The sequence below is a fragment of the Oxyura jamaicensis genome, chromosome 3 (genome assembly GCF_011077185.1).
Source record: "Oxyura jamaicensis isolate SHBP4307 breed ruddy duck chromosome 3, BPBGC_Ojam_1.0, whole genome shotgun sequence".
In the NCBI taxonomy this organism is placed as follows: Eukaryota; Metazoa; Chordata; class Aves; order Anseriformes; family Anatidae; genus Oxyura; species Oxyura jamaicensis.
The window spans coordinates 54,259,455-54,279,438 of NC_048895.1; the positions used below are offsets into that span (position 1 = coordinate 54,259,455).

General features: G+C 44.2%; 1 protein-coding gene across 3 annotated transcripts in view; it reads left to right on the top strand.

Annotated features, from left to right (window-relative positions):
* Positions 1 to 324: 324 nt before the first annotated feature.
* Positions 325 to 19,984, top strand: part of ARID1B (AT-rich interaction domain 1B) — a 323,165-nt gene continuing 303,505 nt past the window's right edge. For all 3 annotated transcript variants that reach the window (XM_035322604.1, XM_035322603.1, XM_035322602.1), the window contains exon 1: positions 325 to 443. In XM_035322604.1, coding sequence (XP_035178495.1) covers positions 336 to 443 — 108 coding nt within the window. In that variant the 5' untranslated portion in view covers positions 325 to 335. The remainder of the gene's footprint in view (positions 444 to 19,984) is intronic.

Consider the following 19,984-nt stretch of genomic DNA (forward strand, 5'->3'; position numbering starts at 1 on the left):
CCGGCTACGGGGTGCTGAGCTCCCCGCGGCAGCCGGGCGGCGGCATGATGATGGGCCCCGGCGGCGGGGCCGGCCTCGGCAAGGCTGCTGCCGGCGCGGCGGCGGCGGCCGGCGGCTTCGCGCGGTTCTCCGGGCAGAACCAGCACCCGTCCGGGGCCACCCCTACCTTGAACCAGCTGCTCACGTCCCCCAGCCCCATGATGCGGAGCTACGGCGGCAGCTACCCCGACTACAGCAGCCCCAGCGCCCCGCCGCCGCCGCAGCCCCAGCCCCAGGCAGCGGCGGCCGCCCCGGGCAGCCAGCAGGCAGCGGCGGGCATGGGCATGGGCAAGGACATGGGCGCCCAGTACGGGGCGGCCAACCCGGCCTGGGCAGCGGCGCAACAAAGAAATCACCCGGCCATGAGCCCCGGCAGCACCGGGCAGACCATCAGCAGGACACAGGTAACCAGCCCCCCGCGCTCGGTCCGCCGCGGCTCCGTGCCGAGCCCTCAGTTTCTTTATCCCTCACTTTTCTCCCCCCCTCGCTCCCTTTTCCCTCTTTCTTTTCTTTATTTATTTTTCTCTTTCTTTTTCTTTTATCCCCCCCCCCCCCCCCCCCCCACTCCTGCGGGGCCGAGCCTGCCGCTCGCAGCCTCCCCAGCGCGGGTGAGCGGGCGCAGCGCGCCGCCCCGCCGAGGCTGGAGGGAGGCAGCGGGGAGCTGCGTTCGCCGCCGAAATCGGGCTGCTGGCGAGACCGGTCAATTATTTTTTTCCCTCCACTCCGAAATCGCGATGGGGAGGCGCGGGGCCCGGCGGAGAAGCGGCTCGGGACGAGGGGGGGGATTTTTGTCGGAGCTCCCGCAGGATGATACTCATTATCTTCCAGCAGGGCTTGCTTCTTTCTTTCTTTTTATTTATTTTTTGTTGTTGTTTTCCTCCCTTTTCTCTCTGTGTAGCCTGGTATTTTCCATTTATTTATTTATTTATCCCGCATTTATTTATTTATTTAATCGTTCTAATTTTTTATTTATTTTTATTTTTTTCACGGAACGAGTTGCGCGCTCCCCTAGCACAATTAGTTTTGTCCCCGGCGGACTCGCCGCCTTGCAAAGCCCACTGAAAGCAGCCAGGTCCTCTTCTTTTATATATATATATATATATAATTTATTTTTTTCCTTTTTTTTTTTTTTTCCCAACCCCCCCATCCCACACCCCTCCTCTCTCTCTCTCTCTCTCTCTCTCTGTGTGTGCGCGTGTGTGCGCGCCTGAGTCACCGCGCTCGTGTGGCGCCCCGCCGCCGCACTCGGCTGCCCCGAAAACCGCCTTTTTCTCCCCAAAACCCCTCGGCAGCCCGAGCCGGGCCTCCCCGAACCCTGGGCGGCCGGAGCGGGGCGCGGGCAGGGCCCGGAGGCCGCTCCCTGTGCTGCGGGTGGGCGGGGGGGGGTGTGTGGGGGGGCTCCCGTCGCGAGGGGCCGGCGAGGAGAAGGGGGGCGCCCCGAAGGGGGGGCGTCCGGGCGGCCGCCGCGTCCGTGCGGGGCTCGCGGGGAGCCGTGCGCGGCGGCGGGCGGGCGTCGCTGCTCGGCGAGGCTGGGAATTTGAATTGTGGAGGTAAACGGGCTGCAACCGTCTCCAGACAGCTGCCTCCGAGCTGACATCCAATCTGCCGCCTGATTGGCTCCCCGCTCGCCATTGGGCACTTGGCGCCGCCGATGTAAATAGCAGCGCCCGCACCCGCACCCCGCTGACGGGACGGGGCCTGGCGGGACGGGGACGGGCCCCGCCGGTCCCCTCCCGCCGGTCCCCTGGCGGGGGTCCCCCTCCGGGTGTGACGGAGCCGGGAGCCTCACGCCGTGCCCTTCGAAAGCCAGTTTGTACCGTCGCGGGCTGTGGATGTTACGCAAGGGGCTAGGTTTCGGTATAAACCAACAGAAATATCGTCCCTAACGTTAACTTCGCCCGTGTGAGCTCGGTGCCTAACCGAACGCAACCTCGTCAGCACGTAGCTGCAGCCCTGGAGTGAGAAAACGGCACGTATCGCACGAGGAAGGCAGAAAGGAGTCGTCCTGTCAGGCACCGCGTCTCCGGAGAACCCAGATAGTTAGGGGGGGCCGGGACGGAACCGTGGCCGCGACGCTGCAAGGAGCACCCGGAGCTGTTGATCTCATTTTTATACACAAGCATGAGATTGCGCTTGAATTCTCAGTAGGAGAGTGCATCGTGTTAAATGGAGTAGGGCATTAGAATTTTATGGCTTGCTTTTCCCTTCAACGAGATCTTTCTGTTAAATCTTTTAATAGCTTTTAGCAGTGAGGACTAGCAGGAGCAAACGCAGGTGGACGCTTTTGGGGTCCTCAGACAGCTGGATCTTTCTATAAAGTGTGTTCTTCAGTGAACAAAACCTGGAGAAAGCGTTGGATGGTATCACAACTGGTGTATTAATCCTAAAAAATAATCATAGAAACCTTGGACAGGCTGGCTGTGTGTTTGCCTACTTCCAGTGGAGCGCTCCTGTCATGTTTTTAGATTTTATTCCACTTCCGTATTATTTCTTCCAGGGAAGTAAGATTTTTTTTTTGGCGAATGTTAATTTTTACCTTTTAAAAATTCACAGTGATAAATGGGGTCACTGGAAGCCATAAGATAACAAGGCTTCGTATGCATACCCTTTCATAATTAATCCAAAAAAATCTGCATTGTTTGCTTGCTTTTAAACACAGGTAGTTCACAATTCATGCCTTTGAAAGCTGGGAAAACCGTAGTCCGATAGAGATGGCACGTGCTACTTCAGAGTGCTATTTCTCATGGCAGAAATTGTTAAAAGTATTTTATTTTTATTGGCGTGAGAGTAAATTCATTATGTCCTCAGCATGACCCTTAGAAATGCTTTCTTGTATTTATGGGTTTATGTCCTCTCTCACAGGTTTCTTTGTTGTTGTGTTTTTTTTGTGTGTGTGTGGTTGTTTTTTTTGGTACCGTAAGAAATAGGATGCAGCTTAGAAAGAACAGTCTTGCAAGGGCACTATTCTTTGATGTTTTTATTTTTATTTTTTTCCTCAAAATAACTGTAATAAAGGCAACTCATCAGTGTTCTGTATAATAAGATTTTTCTGTCTTAAGTCGTAAGTGGTTGAGATAAGATTTTCTTAGATTTTAATTAATATTTTTAATGTAGAAAATGGGTTGTATAAAACAAAAAATAAATACTTACTGTTAGCTTACAGAACACAATTATTTCTGTACATTGTCTTTTGTTTTTAATTCCCAAGTGGCCACCTCCAGGTATGTTGTATCAGTAGGAAGAGAGATTGATTGCTTTTTAAAAGAGTGAAAGGGAATATTCAGTCCAGCGTTCGAACGTAAGGCTTCTCTCCTTTTTTTTTTTTGGGGGAATCACCTGTGCATATGCTGTGTACATGTGTATACACACATTAGAATACACTCACTTGTCATGTGTCTTTGCAAAGCAGATGATGATTGGCCCCACGCCTATAGAAACTATTGTGCTGTGAACAGAAAAAAAAAAGGGGGGGGACTGTCAGTAGGCTACAGCCTCCGAGATACTTGCTCAGGAAATTCTTGCCTCAGCGTGGGCAATTTTTGTAATGTTCAGGACTGCGGCGTCCTGCTCTGCGCTGAATTCTGTGTTTGTCCAGCCTTTTAAATTATTTAAGGAAATTTTGCTTCAGTTTCATTTAATGTCCTTACCCAGCAGCGAGATGAGATATGTAAGCTCGAAAAAGAGGCCTCTTGTTTCCGAAGAAACGCACGTTTTCAAAGCAGATGGGTCTTGCTCATGCTGATACGTTGATGCGATTGTGGAGGCAGTTTTGTGATGCTAGTACAGTACCTTGTCACTCAGTTATTTTGATTATCGACAAATTCCTTGGCAGTGTACAAATACTGAACGTCCTGAGGCTCCTTTTATTCCACGGCTCCGATTTGCACTGCAGCAGCTTAACACATTAGGTGGCCTATCTGTGCGCTGTATGTACCTCTTTCTCCTTCGTGCACGTGCATAAGGTTTACGAACACCTTACACACAGAGAGAGAACTTGGGTCCAGGAGCACCCACATAACACAGGCTGCTGACCTGGTGTTAGAAAAAATCCGTCGAGCTGCTCTCAGTTCGTGTGCATGTGGATCAGTCATCTGTTTTGCAACAGAGAAACTCGGAGTGTGCCCCATTCTGCAGCTTTTTGTGCCGAATAGGTTGCCTTTAACAGGAGTTCTGGCGAAATCAGGGCTGTGGAGTCCTGACCTGTGTCTGAAGGCCATTAAACAGCTGTTAGTGTGGCAAACAGATTCTTGATGTCTCAGTGGGAGAATAAAATACATTTTTCCCTGTGCATTTTCGAATAAACAGCCTACTATTCACATAGCTTCTATTTAGAAGCTGCAAATAGCAGTATTCTCAGTTAGTAGCATCTATATATATATTATGACTATGTATTTGACGCTTTGTGGTTTGGTGTTCAGTTATTGGTTTCTGTAGCATCGCTTATGTGCCTACATGTCGAACAGCAGGACCCTGTCTGCAAGGTACAGCGAAGAGAAGAGATGCAGACCCGTTCGCTGTGTTACCGCCTCCATCGTGTTACAATTCCACCACTGAGTAGTCGATTAGCGTCTTTCTGGCTTTCTGATCCAAACCTGGGGGGAGGGAACACTAATGCATTCATCTGTCACTAAATTTTCTAGTCACGTGTGTGACATAAAATTTTTGAAATTACTGAGCACGGTCTGTTGGGTGATGCTGTTTCATTCCGAAATAGTATCTTAACTTAAAACTACATGAAATTCATGCCATGAAAACAAGCTATAGCTACTGATAGATTTGTTCCATTCTCACGTTTTTGTCTCAAATATGTTATCATCGGTATTTTGAGATTCCCATTGCTAGCATGAGGACGGCAGTAGTTTATTTATCATTATGTCCTTAAGATTGTACCTGTGTCCTAGCGAGTTACATTTCATTACTTTCTCAAAATGTGCCATTTATCAGGAGGCTTTGAAGATTCTCTGTGGATATGTAAAGCAGTGTTGCCTCACTTGCTGTGCCTGCACGCTCAAGGCTTCAGAATTTCAGTAGCATGTGTTTGTGGTAGGCTGGCTTGCTGGAATGTATTTTAGAATTGTGATTATTAAGGTACTTGGGAAAAAAAAAAAAAAAAAAACTTTTTCTTTCAATTTTGGGGCTATTTGCATAGTGTTAAATACATGTTTTGGTAGGATTGAATGAGGACTTTAATTAAACTTAAATTGAAAGTATACCTTAGTGGTTTTCGAATTTGTTTTGAAAACTGGTAATAGAAAAGTGGTATCAAGCATCATTGTTCCTGTATTGCAGAGAAAAGCAAATAAATTTTAAATGTGAAAAACTTATGGAGCCAATCGTACTGGAGTAAAATTTATTTTAGAGAAGCTTTGCCTGTTATTAAATGTAAGTATTATATTTTGGTAAAACTGAAGGGTTTCTGTACATTGGGTGCGTGTTTTGGTGTTCTGATCATAAGGCTACCTCTGACCTTCTGAATTTCTCCGATATGTTCCTGTTACCCGGTTGTACACATTCACACTCTGTTTTACACCCAAATGCTCACGTGCTGGCACAGTGCTGCAGCGGTTGAGTTGCAGGTGGGCCAGAGGGTTGCTTTTGTTTTTCTTCCAGTTCTGGGACTGTGGCATTTAGTGGCCACCAGGAACACGTTACCTCTGGAAAGGCCACATCCACCCAGGATGGTGTTCTGCAGCCGTCGAGGAATCCTTAGGGATCAAATTATCCCAAGATACCTCTGTAATTTGCGAACAGCGCGTTTTGGGGACGGTGGACGAGTGATGCTCACAGACCTACTTTTAGCTAACTTTGCTCTCTCAACAGCAACGTTTGAGCCGCACAGAATCCCGCCCGCGTTCCTCACGTTGCAGCCCGCCACCATTCCCTCTGTTGTGCAGGGTGGGGACACAGCCACGTAATGCGTACCTGCAGGCTGGCATGCCTTGGCACAACTGGAAACGCGCTTCTCTCGGGAGTAAATACGGCCTCGGTGCCATAAACATTAGCTTTTGAATAAATCCAGTCTTACTGTGATTGCATTGTGCTCTGGGAGAATGTGAGTGTTACAGGCATCCATTTACTTTCTCTGTTCAGGCAGCTGAAAAGGCAAGTGGCTGAATGAAACGAGGGATTTGTCTGTTGTGGCAGCACAGCACAGGCACCCTTTAAATCAAAGGCACCGTCACCTGAAATTCAAGTATTCCTTGCGCTGTTTCATGATTATGTACTCAATGTCATCTGTATAAAACCAGTGGATTTCTCACAGAAATTAAGCTCTGAGGAGAACTGGGCTGAACAAGCGTCCAGGAGCTCAGCTGGTGCTGCAGAGCGTGCTTCCTGATGAATGCGGTGTAAGGAGTGCGAGTACATGCTGGGGGGTGCCGAGGGCATGCGCAGACTTCCCTTGCCACCAAGTCCCGTCGTTTTATCTGGCAGACAAACTGTCTTCATTTTTTAAAGTGGACAAATTTGGTCCAGAACACAGCAAGGCATAATGAACGCAAAGCCCAAGAAAATTACAAGCGACTTTTCAGTTTAGAGCTGCACTTTATCATAGGCGCTACCTATATTCCAACCGGGAAAGTGACAAGAAGCTGAGTCAAGGTGCCCTTCTGTCCCAGGCTGTGTACCTCTCTCTTTTTAAAGAGAAATCCTGCTAATGGTGTCTCTGGAAAAAGCTTGGAGGAATCTGGTTTCAGTTTCAGTGCCTTCTTGTGGGGGGTAACAGCAAGCATCAGTCTTACACGCCTTTGATTCTGAACTTGGAGAGGAGACAGGGATTTTTTGTTTACAAATCACAGTTACTGTATCTTGCTTAAAGATTGCTTTTCAGGTGTGAATTGTTCTTACAGCGAGTATAAAGTACCTTTTAGCAAGCCCTGTATTCCCTGTATAGCTTTGTCTGAAGGCACCTGCAACTATTTAGAAAATTGTCTAATGTAAGATCATTATCCTGATGCTATTATCAAAATGTTTCATTTATATGTTTATTAAAACCAATGTGGAATCTGTGTAAAAGTTTTCAGCACGCACGGTTTGAAAGAGTGCTGATATATAGCGCATTTATGCTCCAAGTGCGGTGGGAATGTTAATTCTCTAATAACCACCAAGCCAAGTTGTGAGGCTGCTGAATTTCTGAATGGGCAGCAGCTCGTCTGTGGGTGCACAGCAGAGTTTGGTGGTTCTGCAGTGTGTGCGAGGAGTTGCTTTCAGTGCAGAGCTATCAGCATTTGATCTGCTTTCGTATTACTGCTTGCATTTGAGTCATGGTGAGTCTGGTAAATCCGTCAGAAGGACTGAGCATGTTTAGAGGTGTGTAATCTATTTATTCCTTTCCTTTCTTCAATTTCAACAACTATTAGTTAATCTTTCGCACCTGGGTTTGCCAAATTGCCCAACGGTGTTCTGCCTTTAAGAGTTCCCTGCTGCCCTGACTCTGCCCTCCTTTGCAGCCTTCTTGGGCTCACAGAGGCACTGGGTTTAGGCTCATGAGCTGGTGGTTGTTCATGGAGACGCTCCTGGGAGCTGCAGGCCTTCCCACCTGTGGGGCTGTGTCCATGGTCTCCCCTTGCCGTCCCTATTGGCTTTTTTCTGACTGATGGAGCTGCTGCTGAGGGGGAAGGAGTTTTCTGCTCCCCCCCCCCCCCCCGCCCCAGTGTTTAAAAAAAAAAAAAAATTAGTTATACCTGGGATTTTTGATTGTTACTTCCTTTTTTTAGCATGTTTGCTTAAACAAACAAAAAAGTTCAGGAAAGCTCTCATGTAAAACTACTAATAGGAGCTTGTAAGCTATTACTTTAAACCGTTACACTTTTAATTTTTTTTTTTCTTGAGAGCTTTCCTTGGATTTTCTTTAGGGATCTGCTTACTCAAAAATAATTCTGTAGCTGGTTATTGTTGAATGACAGTGATTTTTTTTACCTGTGTTAGCTACAACATGGTTTATACTCTATGAAGTTATTGTATCAAGTTGCTTGCCCACATAGCCAGGTTTGCAGCTGAGGCTGTGCAGTTAGGTTGGGGCAGCTAATTGCTTCCCTGACTAATAGCTGCTGCAGCAAAACCCCTTCTGCTTAGCTTCCCATTGGGGTGATAGTGACTGTTCTGGCAACACAGCCTTCAGGCTCAGCCTCTCAGGGGTCTGAGCTGTGGCTGCTGTGATGCCAGTGGGTGCCTGAGACTGGCACCAGGTAGGCTCCTTCCACAGCATGGCTTTGGTCACATCTAAAGTGCGAAGTAGCCTGTCATGTGCAAGACGTGGAGGGCTCTCTTACTGTAGCCAGCTGTGTCGGGGACTGTGCTTTCCCAGAAAATTCTGAAAATTAAGCTGCTTCTATCCTTTTTTTTTTTTTTTTTTTTTTTTTTTTTTTTTTTTTGAGTAAAGAAGGAGAATTGATTTAGAAAATCCCAAAAGGAAACCCAGTTTTAAAACATAGTTGTAGTCATGTGTACCATTCCCTGTGCGGACATGCTTAAATTCACAGATTGATTGAAATGGAATAGTGCCTCTTTTGCACAGGCAGTGAATTCAGCTGTGGCAAATAAATTATGTGACTTCAGAAAAATGGTATTAAGTAGAGGTTTGGTGTGGGCATTCTGCATTGCTGCCTGCATGACCTAAAGATAGCTGCTTTGACTGGAGGATACCTCAGTTTCCCTCTGTAGAGATAAGGGTAATATTTGCCTTTTTTAATTGTTTGGGATCAGAGTGCTGTTTCAATATACAGTGCCACAGAAAATAATTAGGCAGCCGAAGTACTTGTGATGTGTGAAGGTATCCAGTCTGTATTGTACCTTCCTCTCTCTCTTTCTCTTTTATTTATTTATTTTTGATTTGGATGGGATCTGAGCTGAGGTGTTCCCAACACTGATCATGTTATTTGGCTAGATTGTCAGACTTTGTTGTTTGTAAGCAGGATGCTGAAACATCAGTGCAGAAAATTACTTCTGAAAGCAAAAGGACAGGATTTGTAGTTCTTAAATTTAATTCTTTTAAAGTTAAAAATAAAGATAAGGAGGTTTGTTTTGACAGCATCAAAGGAATATGCTGGTTTATTTGCAGCCTTTGATTTGGGCAGAATGTAAGGAGTTCTGTTGTGTGTGCGTGTAGCAATTTATGCCGTGAATATTTTGGATATTCTCTGATATGAAACACTAGTATCGATGGCTGGCTTTCAGGCATGATTTATGGAAAATAATTGTGCTTCTGTGACTGACTCCTTTATGTCTCACCGTTCCTGAGCCACTCGCAGTCCCCGTGTCCACAACAACGAGGGTGTCCCTCAGGGGTGCCACGGTTTCGGAGTACTTTGTGGGGGGGCGATGGCAGATCTGGCTGACCGAAGAGCAGGAGGTCATCGGTGGGGGTCGGGAGGTGCTGCTGTGGGGTACCTGCGGGGCTGTGGGCAGGGGATCAGGACCAGGGGGCACAGCTCCCCACAGCCCATGTGGGGCCGGCCTTGCTCGCCGCGGGCGGCTCCTCACAGAGGTGGGGCGGCCTAGGCGGGGCGGCCGGGCCGCGGGGCCGCTTCTAGGCGCGGTGTTGGTAGCGCCTGTGAAAGTTTCACACATGAAGCAAACTAGTTCGCTTCTGCGGCGTCACATGATCAAAATATTTTCCCCCTCGCCGCTGCCAGCAGCTATCTATTGCTTTTCAACAACCTCGCTGGCCGGGCGGCGCGCCAGGACGCCGGGACGGCCCCGTGCGTGCGCGGCTCCCTCCTCCCTGCCTCCTCCTCCTCTTCCTCCTCTTCCTCCCCAGCCGGGAAGCTTCGCCCCGGGACCTCCCCGCTCCCCCAGCTCCCGGCCCTGCCGGGTCTGCAGCCCTGCCTTGCAGCCCTGCCCTGCGGCATCCCCTCCGCCAGCGGGTGCCACCGGGGGCAGCCCCCCGGCCCGGCACGGAGGGGGTTTCCTCCTCAGGGACTCCAAGAGCTGCCTTTTGGGTGATATTTGGGGAGTTTTTAGCTTCCCGCGGAGTGCTTTTTGTTGTTGTTGAGCATGTGGTATGCAAATACAGGGGGAATAGTACTACAGCGCATTTTGTTGTGGTTCTTTCAAGTATTAAAAACACATTTTGCTTTTCTAATAAACCCCATAACCAGGCCTTTTAATGTTTTGATATAAATAGCAATTACACTAACTGAGATCCAACCACAAAGAAAAAGAAAACACTTAAAATCATTCAGAAGAGAAATTCCCAACTTAATTGAGTTCTTCCTTTAAAGAGGAGGGGCCGGTGAGGCAGCATCTGGAGCGAGCCGTCCTGTGTTGGAGAGCCACTTCCGTGACATTCTCCATGTGTATGGATGCCAATATTTAAAAATAAAAAATAAAAAAAAGATTATTAGCATGGGACTTGAGTGCTGCACCAGTCCAAGCTGTCAGGAGTTTTGTGTACGATGCTGTTGGGGCTGCCAGCCCCCAGAAGGTTTTGCATTGCCCCCGTTCCTCCTCGTAATTCATCAAAGCTCCCTTCCCTAGGAAGCTGCCCCGTTGGGAGGGGGGCTGAGTGCCCTGTTACTCCACGAGGGTGTGGGCAGCGTCGCGGTAGTGGATGCCTGCTTCTCTCCTTTTTCTGAAGATGCTAACACTTATATGTCAGCTCTGTTATAGGATGTGGTCGTTCAGGCCTTTTCCTCGGCTTTTTTGCCTGCAGGGAGAGCGAAATGTATTTGCTGAGTACTTGCTTCTGTCTCATTTCTTTCCATAGCAGAGCTCTGCTACTTTCTTTTATCCAAACACTGATTTTTTTTTTCTTTGTCTTGTTTGATACTTTGTTTTCCTTCTTTAAAATTTCATGTTATCTCCAAATTCATCTTTCTCACTTTCCAACTCATTGGAGTGATGGAAAAGCCATCCATATTATCTTCTGCCATTTTAGAGTGGTGTGAAAGCGAGCAGTGTGACCACATATCCAGGGAGAAGATAGCTTTTGAGTGACCCCAGTACCCATCACTGCCTCCGACTTGTGTTTTCTCCTCTCTATCCTCCAAGGAATCTGTGCATGAAAACGGGTAGGGAGTGAATGACAGCAGGGAGAGTGCACTCGCTAGACAGCCTCCTGCGTAGGCAGCTCTCCTGGCAAGAGGTTAAGTTGGGTTTGAAAAAACAAAGCCCCAAATCCTAATAGGATTAGGAGGAGTCATAAAAGTAGTTACCTGTGGGTGATGGTGCCATTTTTTTCAGGTTCCTCTAAAGCTGATGCTCTTAGGTAATAGTGCACAGAGAGAAGAGAGGGAAACAAACAAAGGAGACAAAAGACAAAATGTAAATGTGACGTGGACAGTCTTTCTTTTTCCCCCGACGTGGCAGTTGTAGTTAAAAATCTGTTTGCCCAAAAGATACCTGAAAATGTCAGCTTGAAAATTGAAGTGTGGTGTTGTACCACATGTGGAAAGTGTAGAAAGGACGGGAGCTGAGGAGAAGGAAAAACGTTTTGCATCTAACTGTTTATATTAAGTAATGAATGCGATGTGCTAGTAGCAGTCTGTGCAATTTTATAGTACCTAATATTTCAGAATTTCTTTTCCATTTAATTCTTTTAATAAGGTTGGGGTGTGGAGGTAAGCATGGTGCCAGGGATGTTTGGTTGTTGTTATACGATACTGTATTTTCTTTGGGGATGTTGCTTGTTAAGCTGGTGAATGAAGCCTGTTTAAAAGTTAGTTAAGGTGCTGTCGTTCTTCTAGGAAAATACCTTAGCAATTCAAATAAGAAGAAAGACCCATTTCTCCTTGCATGGTGACTTCTAAATTCTGCTTTGCTTCTAAAAGGACTGAGATGCGTCTTTGCAAAAATTCTTGTTAGAGAAATCTCAGGCTTGCCTGTGATAGTTACTGGTCTTTTAGCTTTAAAAAAAAGCAAGTGTCTGACTCATCCTGTTTGTTCCTTCACTCTACTCCAATTCAACTTTTTCTTTGGGTTGATGCCTTTGCTTGAGGAGATGGAGAAAGAAAGTAGATGCTTCTTGTTAAAGGTTACAGCTGGTCATGGTGTCATAACAGAAGAGTCAAATAATTACGACTTCTGATCATTCTGATTTATTGTTTTTAACATTCTTGAAGTCCTTGAGCACATAGATTTGACTTATTCTAGAAAGTTGCCTCGGCCAGAGCACCAGGAATAAGGAGAAATGTAGTTTTTCTTTCTAGAAATTGGGTTATCTTAGGTGGTTATCTTGGGGTTTCTTAGATGGAAGAAGAGAGCATTTTTCCCCCATTTTATATCTGATACAGACCATTCAGTGACATGTTTTGCTTATTCCTCTGATATCCTGTGGATATTCCTCTGAGAGGCAGCTTATTCTTTCTGACTTCTGAGGATCAGGAGCTGAATCTAAGAGAAAATTAGCAGGAGAAGGGTTGAAACACATAAACGTACAGGACAATATGTATTGAAGTAAACAGGCATGTGCGTCTTGTGTAGCTGTGAAGCCAGAATTTCTTTGGGGAAAACTGAGGTCAACTCAAAAGCCTGGTTTGTTTTTCCTGTTTGTATTTCTCTGTAGCTACTTGTTACACTGCTTGGGCACTCTATCATTTAACTGTGTTGCTAAAAGATCTTGCGCCTTGTAGTGAGGTTCATGGTCATCTGAAGGTGATCCAAGACTTGACCTCTGACAAAAAGACCGGTCCCATCCTTTTATCAACTCCCTGCTGCTTCCCTTCTGTCCTAAGGTGAGCTGCATTAGCTCAATGACTTGTCTGAAGACAAAACCCACAAACCATTATCTTTCAGCCCAGTCATTGAGCTGATCTGACTTGCAACATGGTCTTGCAAGGCCAGGGCAAGCTCCCCTCAGGGTGGGGTCAGAGCAGGACATCCTCTCTGGATGGTGCTACAGACCTGGGTCAGCTTATGCTCCTCATGAGACTGCATCTGGAGCATAAAAGTACTCTGTGAATAAGGACAGATGCTTTAATTTCTCGATGCTTCTCTGGAGCAGGGAATCATAGTTACTTCTCTTCAACAGAGAAGAAACTGAGGCACAGAGTGAAAAGAGACTTTTTCTTTCCTACCCCCTAAAGATGGTGATTACAGAGAATGCACTGATTGCAGTGGCTGAATAGGCAGTTAGTATCTTTAAAAAAACAGACAAAACCCCAACAAAAAATAGCTTCCAAGGGTGGGACTCATCTGACCAAATGTATTGCAGGCATTTATACCTGATTTTATTGTGTGGGCTTGTCTTTGGTGTAAAGAAATAGTCATTTCTTGGTGTGAATCATCTCAACCTGAAGCAGGCACGTAATACAGGTCTAATGAGTCACGCTCCTAAAGCTCCACATTTTCTCACTCACTGTAAAGAAAGTCTAAGCTGATAAGTTCAGGTGTTGATGCCAAAGGGGAGGCGAAGTCAATTCCTTCCACTGTTTGTAATGTCTTTAAATCATAGAGGTAAATGAATCCAAATTTGTTTGGAGTTGTGGACTAACCTTTCTCATTACCTTCGTAAAACATTAGAACTAATGGTTTTAACAGCCATTTCTTGGTAAGCTTATGATGCATTAATGTTCTTTTTTGTATGCCTAGTCAGAGATTTTCCTGCTGTTGCTTTTGTTATACGTTATTTTTTTCCATGTAAGAACTGTCAGTGCTGCTTTTCAAGAGTATTTGTAGACACAGAGCATTCTGGCACATCTGAAAATACTGGGATGAATTTTCATAGCACTTGGCCTAAACATCTAGGTTTGCAATTTCTGTGCATAGATGCAAGCTTTTGATTTGGAATTGGACAGTGATTTTGTCCTGCAGGTATTGCTCCACAGTCCATTGAAAAACTGCATGTGTTGCTGGTGCTCAAGCGAAGTGGACCCATCCTTGCCATAGCTGTCCACAGTGATGCTCCTGGTTCTGTGGGATGACAAAAATGTGCATGTGGTGACCCCCTTGTTGGTTCACGGGGGCTAAGCTTGGTGCAAGGAGGGAGGGAGCCCACCTGCTAAGTGGAGAGGTGTCACCGAGGGACCCTGTCCATGTGGGAACAAATGGGTCACCTACTGGGGACGTGATCCAGAACCAAAATTAAGGAACCTGGTGTAATTCAGAGGGATAACGTTCTTCAGAAGTACAAAAGAAAACATGGGGATGACTATACTGCGAAGAGCTCTTTCATTTTTAATCAATTTTTTTTTTTTTAAAAAAAAAACAGTTGAAAAAAAGTTTTTGTAAAAGGGATTTACCTGCACTTCTTACAAAATGGTTACCATAATCCTTAATTATCTCTAGGGTCACTTAACCTTTCTTAGCGGAGTGTTTAAAATGCCCAAACTGAAGTATTATGCCATTAATAATTTCACTGACATCTCTGTGGCAAGGTTTCTCTTCTTTCTACTTTTTGGAGGCTGGCGTAACGGGTATTTCTTTTTGCTCCCTTTTTAAGGGATCTTTCTGATAAACAGTGTCAATTTATTCGGGTTAAGCTTAGGTTTTTGAGCTCTATATCCTCTGAAAAGTTGTATGTTTTCAAAAGAGTCAGAGGAGCCTTTTGTAGTTTTAGAGTTTGAAGTTCAACTAGTGCGTGGTTTTTAGATGTACTTTTTTTTTTTTTCCCCGATGTGTATGAGGGTGGAAGGAGGAAGCACAGCTTCCTCAGGGTTGGCTGAAATGTTTTAACTTCTGTAGCAAATGAGGTGAGAATGAAATTGTCAGAAAGATAGAAACTAAATTATTGAAGCACTGACTGTTTTAAAGTAGCTGCAAAGTACTGTAAAAGGCGAGAGTCTAACAGGCAAATGTGTAAACAGCACCTTATTCTTTCCTTGAACCTGGTTTCTCACCACTTGCTTTATGTTCTGGGAGTCTAAGTCAGTGTGGGAGCTATCACAGCCATTCTCAAAGTGTTGGTTTATGATGCTTCCACTGGAAGAATAATCTATTACCATATAGGATAGTAGAGAGAAAAGCATTTGCAAGGAAGATTAATTGAAGTAATTTATCACTTTAAGATGAAGAAGGTTCATCAGACAAAAATAAAAGCGAAGTGTTTCATGTGCTTCCATTGGAATTTGATAACCATTTGTTTTGCTAGAAAATGTATGTGGACTGGGCACCTAGTGCTTGTCTACAGGAGGAAATTTACCAGTACAACTATGTGCTATAATTATATGCTATAATTATACCAATATAACTCCCTATGGAGACACTCTTATACCAGAATAAGAGTTTTCGTGGCCTGTCCTACTCTGCTTCCAAAGCACGTAGGCTTAAGTGGAAAAGGGTACTCTTACACCGGAGCAAGTTTCCACACTGAGTTAGTTATATTGGTATAATTATGCATTTTTTTCCTTCGGTGTAGACAAGTCCCTAGTGTCTTTTCAGCTTTGAACTTTAGTTAAGAATTTCTTGGTTGTGATAAGTGTCTTAAGCATTTTCATAGTACATTTTTATAATGGGGCTTGGGTATTTAAACCAATTACTTAGGCCAATTAACATGTTCCTAGGTTGCAGATAACAATAAGATATACAAAGAGATCAGAAATGATGTTCCTAGCTGCTTGAATATACCTGCATATTTTTTCTGCTCTCTCTGGTTTTGCAGGTACTTTGTGTATAATGCAACAGGTGGAACAGTCTGTGGCGGTATAATAGATTCTGGCTGGACACTCTTTGTCTCCCGTTTCTCATTATTCCTTGAGTTTTGTTGTGCTGTCTGTAATTGCACACGTCTCAGAGGTTCACAGAAAGAGTCTGCCTTGATGAAGTGGGAAAAAAAAATGCTTCCAAAAACATGAGTTGTTTGGAGAATTACTGAAATCTAACGACTTACAAGGCAGGACTTGCTAGGCACCAGGAGTGCAAGAAGCAGCTCAAACTAGATGCAGAGGGAAGGCAAGGTATAGGTGCAGGTCTCTTCTGGTGTGTGGTGCAGCCAGAGGAAGGCTGGTGATGTCCAGAAGATGTTTGGTATGGGTGACCTCTCTTGCCTGGTATGGTCAGAAGTGGGTAGCTAGACCTGGGTGTCGATGTGATCAGTGCCTTGATGTTGGCCACCTGCTCTGGTTCTCTTCTGCCCGTATCTCCTTTGGTGCATAGAACACAGTGTGCTCATCCTCACCTTCACACCTCCCCAAAAACAAATTGCTAAATGCTTCTCATTTCAGCAGTTTTGGCAAATGTCAACATCAGTTCCTTAGTGACAGTTTTTCTTACCTATCTTTTTTACTTCTTACTAAGCTGTTTTGAAAATGCCTTTTTTGTCCCCTTGCTTTTTTTTAATCAATATTTTTAGTATGTCTGTAACATTGTAATTTCCATGTTGTTTCATTATGCCAGAAATTGAGGATTATGACTTAAAATGAGAAGCGAATTGCAGAAACAGGAAAAACCTTAAAATAAAAAAGGTGATGTAATAATACCCAAAACATAGAAGAGCAAGGCTGGAAGGGACACCAAGAGGTCATTTAATCCATCCCTCTGCTCTGAGGCAGGATAAGTTGGGCATCAAGCATTCATGACGGATGTTGCTGTATCCTGTTCTACTATAGTTGTAAAACATTGAGCCAAAAAGAATGCAGAAAGTTATTTTTACATATGCTTCCCCCCTCCCCCCTTCCCCCCCCCCAAAAAAAAAAAAAAAGAAAACAAAACAACATAAACAAAAGCCAACAAACCTCTTGCAAGATAGAATTAGCGAGAGCATGTGGTGGTTCCTATAGGAATACTTTAGGTATCTGGGTTGTTTCTGGTTTTTGGAAACTTAATGCTTTCTGTCAAAATAGTCTAAGTATGTTTGTGCAGTGTTGAGTATAATACCCATTCCTAAAACTAACTGATAGTCTGCTTTTCAGGTATATTTATTTATTACTGAAATTATTCTCTTTCTGTGTTGGCTTTGTAACCAGGGCACTGGGAGATTTAGTTTAAGAATATGTAGTATTTCCTTTTCATAGTTGACAGTATTTCTGGTGTGCAATCAGTTTTGGTTTTCCTTTTTTTATTTAGTTTCTTTTCCTGTGTGAAAGAAGCAAAAAAAAATAGAGGTGGGAGGGTAAGAAGGGGAAGAATATACCCAAGAAATCATAGTAGTTGCCAGAAGAGCTGGGTTTAGCTATAATGCGAGGTTAGATATAAAGTGAATAAGGGGGCTTTAAGAAAAGACTTCTTCCCTTCAAGAATAAACAGAATATACATTTCAGAGCCTTACACGTGGTATCTGCATCTCTTTACTTCTAAAATGAAGTTTGCAAATGAGTGTTGGATGAATAGCATCTTTCTCAATTGAACAATACCTAAAATTGGAATTGCAGATACCCTGTTGCTAAAATGAGTCTTTGGGCTTGTTTGCTCTATTCTGCCTTTTAGTTATATCAGCTGAGAAACATCTGTCTTTGCTGCTAAATGACCTCTTCTGGCTAGGCCAAGTGATTCTGACAGAATGAACTGTCTCCAGCCCTCATCAGCAGCAGGAGGAGGCTGCTGTAAGCTGCAGCCTTGGAGAAGGGAGAAAGATGAGATGTAAATGTGCTCAAATTGCTGTTTCCCACAGAAATAGCTTACTCAGGCATGCCGGAAAGATTCCCCGTACCTGGACTGCCTCACTGATTTTGAAGGCTGTCACTTCCTTCTCTTTCCCCCCATTTAATTTGATTGTTGATTTTTAACTCTGCTCTAGATTCGGTGACTTTTAGGAAGCTGGGGATGCTCTGTTTTGGCAGTGGCCGAGAGGGACTCCTAGGCCCTGGGTATGCTCTCCAGCAAGTAATGGAGTTTCTCTGAAGTGCTTTTAGGAAATGTGTGCTGGTGTTTTCACACGAAGGCTAACGTGGGCTCTCTTAAGGACTGGGAAACAAGAGATGGGCATAGAAGTGGAAAGAAGCCAAGAGTTCTCAGGCAGACTAAATCTGAGCGTAATGATTTCTCCTGTGAGAGGGGAGGAAATCCTATGGTTATGGTATATTCAGGTTTCCTGTTCACTGGGGTCTTGGATGAGAAATACTGAGGTCAGCTTTCCTGCTTTTATACTTATCAAACCAGACGTGTCTCGCATGCTGTTTTTTAATTTTAAATGATGTGATATTAAAAGAAAATTATGATATATAGTGAACATATCTTTGTATGTAAACTGAAAGTTCTTGATAACAGTAGCTATGATAAAACCATGCTCTTAATTGTGAACATCCAGGATAACTTACTGCAGGGGTGCGTGTACCCATGATTAATCCTGTTTCTGCACTTAACATATGTGGATGTTGTGTGCACGTGTTTCTTTGTGCTGAGGTGCTCTAGATGCTCTCATAGGCTGTTTGTGGTTGTGGAAGAATTTGTCCCTTTTGGAGACGGTGAGAAGAGGAATGAGGGCCTGGCAGCTTTCGCCTGTTCCAAGTGAGAAGCAGGTGAAGTCTCTAGGGTTAAACCAGAGTTTCATCTGTTTCAAATCCAGGTCAGATTTTTTTTCCTGAGTAACCCATAGGGAACTTTGTATTAATATGCAAATAAATTGTTAGAGGTCTATTCTGGACAGCTCTCTGGGAGTCTTTCCCAAACCTCTAAATTTATAAGTTTGTTTAAAATCTGTGAGTATTGGAGCTGATTATCTTTTTTTTTTTTTTTTTAAATCAGCAAAGCTTGTAATTTACTTTTGCTACCGTTATTTATTTTGCAAAGTTTGTACAAATAAATATGTACAAATTGTACAAAATAAATTTGTACAAAGTATGTTTGTACAAATACATGTGTTGATCTAAAGAGCTTTTTTTTTTTTTTTCCTTGAAGAAATCAAAGTTTAAGTCTGTGAATAGATCCCTTAATGCTTGGAGTTGTTGACTGGCTCTGCGTGTCTCTCGGAAGGGCTGCTACACACTAAGTGCACTCATCACTCTGTTCAGAATTACCCTGTTGCAGGCTGTTCTTGCCACTACCTTCAAAGGGAAATTTACAACTCCTGTAATACTTGTCCTTTTAATTCTGAAATCCAGATGAAGCATAATCCCAGGAGTGTTGTTCCACTGTTGCAATGTAATCTTTTTCAGATGATACATGATTTAGTTGGAAACAAATTAGCAGCTATGCATGCCTAAAGAAAGCAATTTAATAAACAAGATTTTTGTAAGACCTAATCAGAATTGTAAAATGATACTTGGGAATCAGTTACATTATACAAAGGAGCTGGTGCGAATGTAGGCATGTGTGTGAATTCATGGTTTCCAATCACATTGTTCTCTCAAGTAGTACAGAAGCTCTGACCTTCAGCCTACTGTTTCCTCTGATTTATTTCTTAGCTTAAATATTTTCGATCAATAATGAAAAATTCCAGTCATAACTGTAGTTTGTTCTGGTGATTGATTTTAATTTTTTGTAAGCTACTGAAAAAAGCTATTTCCTTTTCTAGTGCTTTAAATCACCTGCTGCTGGTAATTTTTTTGTTTGTTTTGTTCCATTGCAGAAAGTTAGTTTCGTGCTCCTGAGAGTGTCTGTGTTGATGAGGAAGGTCACTTAGAACTCCAGAATAGTCACAGGCAGCTACTCGACAGAATTGTTTTGCTCCAGCTCCACAGCAAGGCTGTCTAGCCCCAGACTCGTTACCTCTGTCTGTTTGACCCTTGGACCGAGCTGTTGGTATGATTCAGGCTGGGACAGCGGGTTTTTTATGACGTCCAACCAACGTGATACAAAACTGCTGTGGCATGAGAGTTTTTAAAAACGGTTAAAAAAGAGCCAGTTAGTTTCCAGGTAACTATTAATATTTTGTGCTATTTACAACCAAGTTTTTTCAGTCTCTACAGGAAACAGTTTTAACATAGAAAATATGTTACAAGAGGAACAGTTTCTTGGCAGTTGGAGCAGTGACAGGGCTTCTGTTGTAGATCTGAATTTGCCTTCCAATTATCCTGATCCTAAATATATCCCTTAGGAATTTTGTGTGTATTGGCTCTGACTTGGGGCTTTCCCCTGTTTTCTTACTTAATTAAAACCATTTCTTCCATAATCGGGGGGGGGGGGGGGGGGGTTT